At 39.7% G+C, this 9,421-nt stretch overlaps 1 protein-coding gene across 1 annotated transcript; it reads right to left on the minus strand.

Annotated features, from left to right (window-relative positions):
- Positions 1-1,437: 1,437 nt before the first annotated feature.
- On the minus strand, positions 1,438-9,289 carry ZFAND1 (zinc finger AN1-type containing 1). The gene is made up of 8 exons (XM_080578756.1): positions 9,202-9,289; positions 7,559-7,601; positions 6,791-6,830; positions 6,319-6,446; positions 6,135-6,226; positions 5,235-5,359; positions 2,064-2,219; positions 1,438-1,932 (listed from the first exon to the last, which is right to left on the minus strand). Exons 1-8 carry the CDS (start codon positions 9,254-9,256, stop codon positions 1,762-1,764), a joined length of 810 nt encoding a protein of 269 aa, XP_080434882.1. The 5' UTR covers positions 9,257-9,289; the 3' UTR covers positions 1,438-1,761.
- Positions 9,290-9,421: the final 132 nt, after the last annotated feature.

Here is a 9,421-nt window from a genome sequence, read left to right on the forward strand (position 1 = left end):
CTTCCCATTTTGTAAACAGGCATAGTCATAGAGAACTTTATCAGTATATAACAGTCTTTAAAGAACTGCACAAATACCATTTTTTTTTTTGTAACTATTTTGCACATCATTCTCTGCAAGATTATAGTAAAAGCGTAGAGCCGACTCAAAGAGTTACTTTGGCTGTGATTCAGCTTTTGTTGAGACAAGCTTCCAAACAAGCGTCAGTACACACTATAGAGAACTGCAGCAGTATCTTTAAAGTGGCTTTTTTTTTAGCGTTAATGGCATACTGACCATCACAGCAAGTTTTACCAGCTCCATAAGGGTATTTCAGAATCTGCATTGATACAGAAATCACCATAATTAAAACAAAAATGCTTGAAATTATCTCCTTGTGAGTTTAGGAATTTACCTAATCCATATCACAGCAAAATGGTAATTTCCATTCCAGATGAAAGAAAATCTTATTTTTCATGCAAGAGACCTGCTAAGAGAATTGAGCTGCAGGGCTATGTATTTTTACGTGACATCTGATAAGCAAGATGAACAGAGGTGATCTGTTGACAAAAGTCTTCACACCAGACAGATCACGCTCCAGGGCACACACTTTTGTGTCTTTCTGAAAGACATGCAAAAGGAAAATGATGCAAATAAAAGTATGAGAGGTAACTTTCTGCTTTCTCAGTGTGATGTGGTATTGTTTGCTTTGGCATCGCCCAGCTGATCTAACAGGTCACGTACTCAAGCAGAGTTTAAAAATAAATTTAGGTCTTTCCAAACTTTGTTCTGTATGTCACCAATACATGCAAGGAGATTTTGTGTGTGAAATGGCACAAGGCTCGGATATGCGACCAACAGCACCCTCAGTGGTGTAACATAACATTTGCAAAGCCCCAACCTGCATTCGCTAAAAGTATATAGCTAAATAATAAACAACAAGCTTGATGTTCATCTATTTAAGTTTGAGCGAAAGTAGTGTTAGTTATAAATTCATTGAATATTTTTCTTGACAAATTCATTTGCTCAATTGAGTAATTTTGAGTAGATCCTCAGTATAGAAAATGTATGCAAAGTGTTTTACATCTTATTTATTAATTTTCAAGCAAGAGCTAGTGATGTAAAACTGGGAGGAGTAGCTGATACTCCAGAGGGCTGTGCTGCCATTCACAGGGACCTGAACAGGCTGGAGAGTTGGGCGGTGAGGAACCTCCTCAAGTTAACCAAGGCAAGTGGGCCCTGCACCTAGGGAAAAATAAGCCCATGAACTAGTATAGGCTGGGGGCTCATGTGTTGGAAAGTGCCGCATTCCCAACTAAATGAAATCTGTTCTTGTAGATTTAGAAAAGATGCTGCAAGAGTGTAATGTGTCTCCTTCCTTCGCAGAACCACCACACTCTTCCACAGAAACCAACATACTCTTTCACAGAACCAACATACTGTAAGTTTACATTTTCCTATTTGTTTTTAATATACACTTTTCCCATAATTTACACAAATATAAATAAAAATTTAGGAAAACATTATTGACATCTTACAGTTAAATAAAGCACAAATTTATTCTAGACAGTATCTGTAGTATTAGTTAATATAATAACTAATATTCCTTTTAGGACATATTTCTTCTGCCAGTTATGCAACTGAGGAATTGATGGGACCTGTGTCTTCACATGTGAGGGCATATTCTGGCACACTAGTGATTTAAAAGGAAAATGGCCTTGGTTTTAATACCAGAATTCTAAAAAAAAAATATTTTTTTTGCTGTTTGCAATAATTTACTAATTAACTTAAGTATGACTCTGTATCTTCTATAAGTAGAACATCATTATCAAGATACTCCAAAATTATATTTCCACCATTGAATAATGGACATTCTTTATCAGATAGCCATTTTTCCAATGTGTCGTCAAATGGCAAGGCTTCTCCAGAGGTAGTATGGCATAACCTCAATTTCTGCAAGACAGATAACACAGAAATTAACATCAGGATTTGCCTAAGATGCAAGAAGTGGAGGAAGAGGGAAGAAGGGTTAAAAAAAGAAAAAAAAACAACCTGGAAAATGTTTATCATCATCATAGATTTACCTGGGCTGTTGATCTGTTGTTGTCATTTTTAAGGCTTGCTAAGGAAGCTGCGAAGTCTACTACTTTGCCAATACTCCACTTACTGCAAAAGAACATGGGCTTACTTTTCTCTTTGTTTCCCTTTGGTAAAAATACTTGAAAGTAAATTCTTTCCGTCTAGAAAAACATGAAAAAATAAGCAAAACAAAAGTTACAGAAGAAACGCATAATTATAGACATATGCATTTTTCAGTTAAAGGTAAATTTCAACCCCAAATTCTAAACTTTAGTTGTTCTATTCCATCAGGACAAAGGCCCCATTCCTACACAGAACAGAAGAAATAGCTCAAAACGTCAAGTCCAATCTCCTCCAACTGCAGGCACATATATGATGGACAGTAAGTTCAGAAAATTGGAAAGTACGTCTTTCAGACTTCAAGAGGTATAGAGTATTATATACAGACAGATATGAAAAATGTCTGTCCTGTGTTTATTAGATAGAACTGACTGCTTTGAGGACAAAAAGGTGAATTTAAACAGGCAGTGCTGGCTTCTGGCAGCAGTACAATCTGTCTCAATTTGGAATGCAAAGCCTATTAAAACAGAATAATTCACTGTTCTAGAAATGTCTGTTTCACAAATGAACACTTCAGTCAGGGCCACCTACTCATTTATCCTGTTTTTTATCCTTTTATCTACTAATAGTTCTTTCAATATCTGCTAGGCTGAACCATTTGTTTAAGAAATTTCAAGGGTAACCTGTAAGAATGATTCTGAATGGGACCGGGACAACCCCTTCTTCAGGTTTATTTCTTCTTGACACTCATGCATAGACACAAGTACAACTGGTATATCCATCAGTTGACTGCCCTTTATGAGTCCAATCCAGACATTATCAAACAAGAAAGAAGTCTTATTTTTTAAGATTTTTGCCTTCCCTAGAAAAATATGGATCTAGCCTCCTTCCAGTTGTGTTCATAAAACTGAGAATGAATTTCATCTGTGAATTTTCCCAAATACTTAAGTGCTTTCCACACACAAAAATCTGTAACACTCAGGAATATTACAAAGGGGCAAGGGAAGCAGGACATGAATTTTCCCAAATTGTAAGCAACCACAGCTTTTGAAACAGGTAGCACAGACATCCTATTACAGACACATGCTAACAACTCATCTGCTAACAGTGCCCTGGTACCTTCCTCCAGTTCTAAGGATGATGAGACAGTCTCCCACAGCTCACTGGAACATAATTCACAAAACTGCTCATTCTACTGTTGCACCCCTAAGATGGGATATGCCTCCTGGAATTTCTGTGCAATACCCAAGAGATTATCAGTCAATCAAGGACGCAGTAACTAACACTACTTTGCAGCATGGCCCTCCTGTTTTGAGCCAGTCAGTCTTGAAAGGTATACCCGAAGGAAGCAATTATCTGCAGAAAACTAACCGCAACAAAGAGGTCAGAGAAAAGATGTATCCAAGACAGCCTGATTCTCCTGATCACAGAGTAAGAAAGGTCAGGAAGCACTGCTGAGGTCATGTGGTCCAAATCACGCTCAAAGCAGGGCAAATTTAAAGCTGGACCTAACTACAAATCAGGTTGCTTCAAGTCAGATTCAGTCAAGTTTTGAACATCCCAAAGATACCTTGTATTTTCAGAGCAGCTTATTCAAAAGTCTGACCACCCACACTGCAAATGTTTTTCCTAGTATCTAATTGGAATTTCACATATTACAGCTTGTGCACATTGCCCTCTGTCCTTTCGCTGGGTGCACCTCCAAGAAACATTTATCAATCTTCACTATATAGTGATGAGAGAGCTAATGTGCCTAAAAGGCATTCCAGAAACTTCATATTAAAAAAAAAATCTGTTAAACTGGAACAGGCTGGGCAACAGAAGACAGTAAAAAATGATAGCCAGAAGGAGTCTAGGAAGCAATTTAAATAGAGAGAGGTGCTGGAGGATAACAGGCTTATTTATCAGTGTTAAAATTATCACCGTTCTACATGGTTGAAGAATTAACATCCAAATAAGAAAATTAATGAGAGAAATTAGCATATAGTAATTTCTGCTACACTTGTTAGAGCTCACTGGCTTTGGAATTAGGAAGCAACTTTTTTTAATTTTCTTGTAAATACTAAGGGCAGATTTTTTTATTATGCCCCACAATGTTTGAAATGAATCACTCTCCCTCCAGCATACATTTATTTAAGTGGCACTATCTGTGATGAGTGGTACAAGCAGGTCTTTGTATCATGTCTTCTGCCTAAGTAGAATTATCTAATTTTTCAGCATGACAAAGTATAGAAAAGAGAAATTCATAAGAGGTCTCGGTAATTGAATAGCTGTAGTTGTTGTAAAAACAATTAAATGTACCCAACAATAAAATTATCATGTAGAATGTTTTCATTATTATAAATTTAATATAAGAGGCCTAAATTCGGTGTGCTCCAGCCCAACAGCATGGTCTAAAGTAATTTAGAATAGTTATTTTAAGAAAATGCCTAAGTACAGATCTAAAGTGAAACTCTAGATGAAGGCATTAAGTTGTTTCCAAACCAAACAATCTGCAAAAAAGACCTAAACGCCATATTCAACTGGCCACTGTAGTGAAAAACACTACGGAATCTCTGAAATACTTGAATATTCAGAGAAGTTAAAGGCATAAGATATACATAAAGCAACTGTCAAGACCCTCTTCCAATATGAAAGCAGGAACAACTGACTTCAGATCCCTTCATACCTCAACCAGAAACGTAATAAATGTGGCTTCAATCTGAGCAGCAGAAATAAGAGCGAAGCTTTGCAGAACGCAGAGCTCAGTTTAGTATGAGACAAGTTCAATCTGACTGGTACAGAGCTGTGCAAACTGTATCCTGCGTGAGTCAGAAGCCCCTCAGTACCCATCACAAAAAGTATCTCACGAAATGGGTTTGCCGTGTGGCAGACAAACACGTTTCTGCTATAAAGGAATTTGTCCTGAATGCTCTGAACTCTACATAGGTATCTTATAAAAGACATGAGACTAGTGAGATTGATTTTTGATGCCAGCCTGAGATGTATGTATAAATGAACAAGGGCTTAGAGAGTTAAATCCAAAACCAAACTGAGGGAACTAGATGAAGAACCAGAAATTTAGAAAGCTTCTCTTTCCTTTGAGAAGTCAATCACTGAAAGCAAGTATAACTGACCTGAGGCAAGGACTTGTCCCCAGACGCATGCATTTTCAGTTTCATTAATGCCACTTTTGCTGCTGTTTCACTGTTTTTTGCTCCTTTACGTTTTTTGCTTTTTGCTTCTTCATTTTTTTTAGAATCTGAGAACAACATTATTCCTGTTAGCATGAGTCACATTTCTCCTGAACATATTTTGGAGTAAGTCTATTGGGCCTCACTATATTTCTAAGGTGTCAACCCCTGTCATGCCCTCCTGAGGCCACGATATTAGGTACTCCCATTCAAGAATATCTGGAATGGCTACAGTCCTAACAGAACTCCTTTGCACAGAAAAGCAGATGAGCACTGGAACCAGGTAAACAGGTTGCAAGAGCCTAAGAGATACAAATTCCAATGCTCCTGTACCTGTGGCGATCATGGTATTCATATGGCAACAGGTTCAGGTCCTCCCTTCTACACTTAATACCTAATGTCCAGTTGTTCTTTTTCCTGCCCCAGATCTTGCTTAAAAGCTACAAAACATTACATCACGGAGTCACATTTTTTTGCCAGTTTGGTTACGTATGTATAAACTCAGCACACTGGCATGTGCACCCAATACAACTACATTATTTGCATATGAATTAATATGCAAATATAAATGACTAGCTACAATTATAGTACTTGTAGAACAAGAACAAGACAATCATTCTGAAACTAAGCCCCATTTAATCTTCAAAGACTCTCTTCCTAGACATCTGCTCCTGCTGTCTTATGTGAGTCTTGATGAACACAATTACATGTTGACATGGGAATTTAGGGCTGTTAAAACAAAGAACTGTCACCCTTTCTCTTCTTTTGGTCAAAGCTAGACCCTTACAGAAGGTCATGAGGCTTCTGAAGAAAATTCTAAGATATATATCCCATTGTACTTGCCTATAATATGTGTAACTAGCTGTTGGGTGGCAGCCATTCGGGGTTTTGGTGCATCCAGCTTCTCACACTCATGGTCTGATTGATGCCGGTGTCTGTAAAAAAAAACAGTGAAAAATTTGTATTAATTTTTTCCCCTATGCATTAATGAACAAATATTTATGTTTAAATACTTTGTTCCACTCACCTTAGGCAAAAATGTTTTTCACAGTAGGGACAGAGAACGGGTAAAAGCTCCTTTGCATTGCAGTCCTTATATGAGCATGGGTAAGATCTGTGCTGATCTGGTTTCACAGAATTGTTTCTTATATTCACCTAAGAATTAGTACAAAATATTCTGTCTAAATAAACAGCTATTACAGACAAATCACCACCACAGTGTCCCAAAAGAACTGTGCTTGCTCTCCATTCTGTGGGGGAAAGTAGTTCAGTAACTCTTTCTTACTTTTCTTGCCCTGGTTAAGTTTATCTCAGATAGAAAAAGAACTATCCCCCTCCTCAAACTTAATTAAATTCTGACACACAGTAAAAGAGTACATTAATTTCTTAAGCTTGTCACATTCTAAGTTGAATAATTCATACTTATATACTGTACATATAAGTCTAATAGCTAGTTAAGCTGCATGGAAATTTAAGGTAGTCATTTATTATTACATTACCTCAGAACACCCATGAGCATCCCGGCTCCTGTGCTGAAGGCTTAGTGGCAAAAGAAGAAAATACCACACCATTATCAACATTTCAAGAGAAGAAAACTGCATGAGAAAACATTTAAGTGTCTTAAGAGCCATCTGACAAGTTTTATCATGGCAACACAGTTAAATTTTCTTAGAATTTGTTCTAATCTATTGATTTCGCAACTTGAATGGATTGGTTATGCTATTCCTCATTATATAATTTATCTCTTAGGATTTCTGCCCCATGCCAACAAAGCATTTCAAAAGAATAAGGTCATTAGCATGCTTATGAATTCATCTCAAAGCAACCGAAATTCGTCCATTTTAATGGTTTTTGGATCACCTTCCACAGGATCAGAAATGCCTTCTAACATTTTAAAGAGACATTTCATATCTGCTCTCAACTTAAGGCTGCTAATTTTAAGTGTAAATCAAAGTGCAGGCTCTGATTTGAGACTGTGGAAGAAATTTAGGTTTTCTTCCTACACGGAAACAACAAAAGCAAAACAACCAAACACAAATCAGTACAAATCAGGCTCCCATACACATGACTTCCATAATAAGTTATCTGTATTCTAGATATTCCCTCTGATTTCAAACCTCCACAACAGCCGCTTGGGAGCAAAGTTGCAAGGTCAGTAAACAAATTATTTTTTTAACCGAATGTATCTACATTGAATTACAGTACATTTCATACAACATTTAGGTCTAAAACAACTGCCACACTAAACTCTCAACAGGAAAACTCACCAAAAGACACCTGAACAGCCATCACATACAAAGGGGAGAAAATCTGAAAGAAGAAGAGGTTTGTATTAGTTGGGCAACATGGTTGCTGTTTTGCTCATAGTTTTTATTTTTTACATGATTAACTTTTGCTTTACATGATTTACTTTTGCGTGGGGCAGTTATCTTTACAAAGACACTTAGCAACTGCATCTACACAGTACTTAGACTTTTGTAACACAGTTACACCGCTAACTCCTCTAGTTAGTATTACTGAAAAATACACCAGGAGGTAAACTATATACATTCTGGAATTATGCTTTAAATTCCTAAAGAAGTGCTTCTTTTCCCCCCTCCCAATATCAAATTTAGAAAATAGAACATTTAGCTAGCCATCAGACAAACATTTATCTCTTATACTAAAAACTGAATTTGTCTTGAGACCACTCAGAATACTGTTTACTGAATGCAGATGCACTGGACAATTTACATTATTATATGGCTTGCCAACTGGAGAAGACACCAACCCTTCTAAAAGCCAGCATCTCCTCCATTTGATGGTCCTGATTGTCCTGCTCCTTCCTATCTTTTACACCATGCATACTGTTCTTGTGTATTTAAATTGCATGTAACTTCTTAAGTCTGCACATGTTCCCCATCCACTGTATCAACTGTTACAGATAAAACCACTTCACCATCTGCTGAACTCAGCCATGTCAACTATGACAACAAATGCCCACTTTTAGGCCATTACTCGAGCCTTCCATCCTTCAGATTTGAACTTGATGGACCGACATGCAACTGGACTACAAAGCTCGGGTCACAAAAACTTTGGTCACTTCATCTGTGAGACTGACTACCTCCCTCAGAAAACCTTCAATAGGAGTACTTTTGCTGCCCAGTTAAAAAACAAACAAAAAACCCCAGCCTTTTAGAGGTTACATTTTCATTAACATCATCTCCTGAAAGCAATGAAGGCTGGTGAGGGTGAAGAATGGAAAAATTGAGCAATAACGATTAGCAAAAATAGGGATTAAGCAACTCGTGATGGCACTGAAATAGCAGGCAACGGCAACATATCATGTAAGGCTGCTGCACGTTGTACCAACAAGACCTGGCTTTGGGAAATCTACCCTAACAAATAAAACTGGATTTTTTATTTTTTTTATTTTTTTTATTATGCAGCTTTTCTCGTCTTTTTGACTGTTCCTCTCAACAAAACCCCTCTCAGACCCGCTGCCCAGCAGCGAAACGATCTCTTGGCTGCATACCTGCCCACTACAAGCATTAACACCAGGAGCCAAGACACAGCACGAAAAAAACCGTGAAACCCGTGTGAAAACCCCAAAACCAAGAGAAGCGAGGCCCGGAGCCAGCGCCGGGGACACCCTGACAGGGAACTCCCCACATGGAGGCCCTCACGGCTGCTCCACTCCCCCCTCTGCCAGCAGGGGGAAGCCGTGCCGTGCCGAGCCGAGCCGAGCCGTGCCGTGCCGAGCCGAGCCGAGCCGTGCCGTGCCGAGCCGAGCCGAGCCGTGCCGTGCCGAGCCGAGCCGAGCCGTGCCGTGCCGAGCCGAGCCGTGCCGTGCCGAGCCGAGCCGTGCCGTGCCGTGCCGAGCCGTGCCGTGCCGTGCCGAGCCGAGCCGAGCCGCCCCAGCCGCCCTTACCGAGCTGCCGGCAGCCCTCCGCCTGGCAGTGCCGCCCCAGCTCCAGCTCCGCCATTTTCCTCACGGACGGGCGGGCGGGGACAGGCGGGGCACAGCACGCAGACGGGCCGGGTGTCCCCGCCCCGGGGCGGTGCTGCTACCGGTGCTGTTACCGGCCTGGGTCCCCCCGCCTGCCCGTCCCTAACCCAGCCCCTAACCCGCCCCGCCCCGCCCCGCCCCG

Source organism: Anser brachyrhynchus (assembly GCF_964034855.1).
Source record: "Anser brachyrhynchus genome assembly, chromosome: 2".
Lineage (NCBI taxonomy): Eukaryota > Metazoa > Chordata > Aves > Anseriformes > Anatidae > Anser > Anser brachyrhynchus.

Coding starts and splice junctions, on each gene's coding strand:
- ZFAND1 (XM_080578756.1), bottom strand. CDS start 9,256: ATGGCGGAGCTGGAGCTGGGGCGGCACTGCCAGGCGGAGGGCTGCCGG. Junction 6,831..7,558: donor GGCTGTTCAGGTGTCTTTTG/GTGAGTTTTCCT, acceptor TTTGCCACTAAG/CCTTCAGCACAGGAGCCGGG. Junction 1,933..2,063: donor ACAACAGATCAACAGCCCAG/GTAAATCTATGA, acceptor TCTGTCTTGCAG/AAATTGAGGTTATGCCATAC.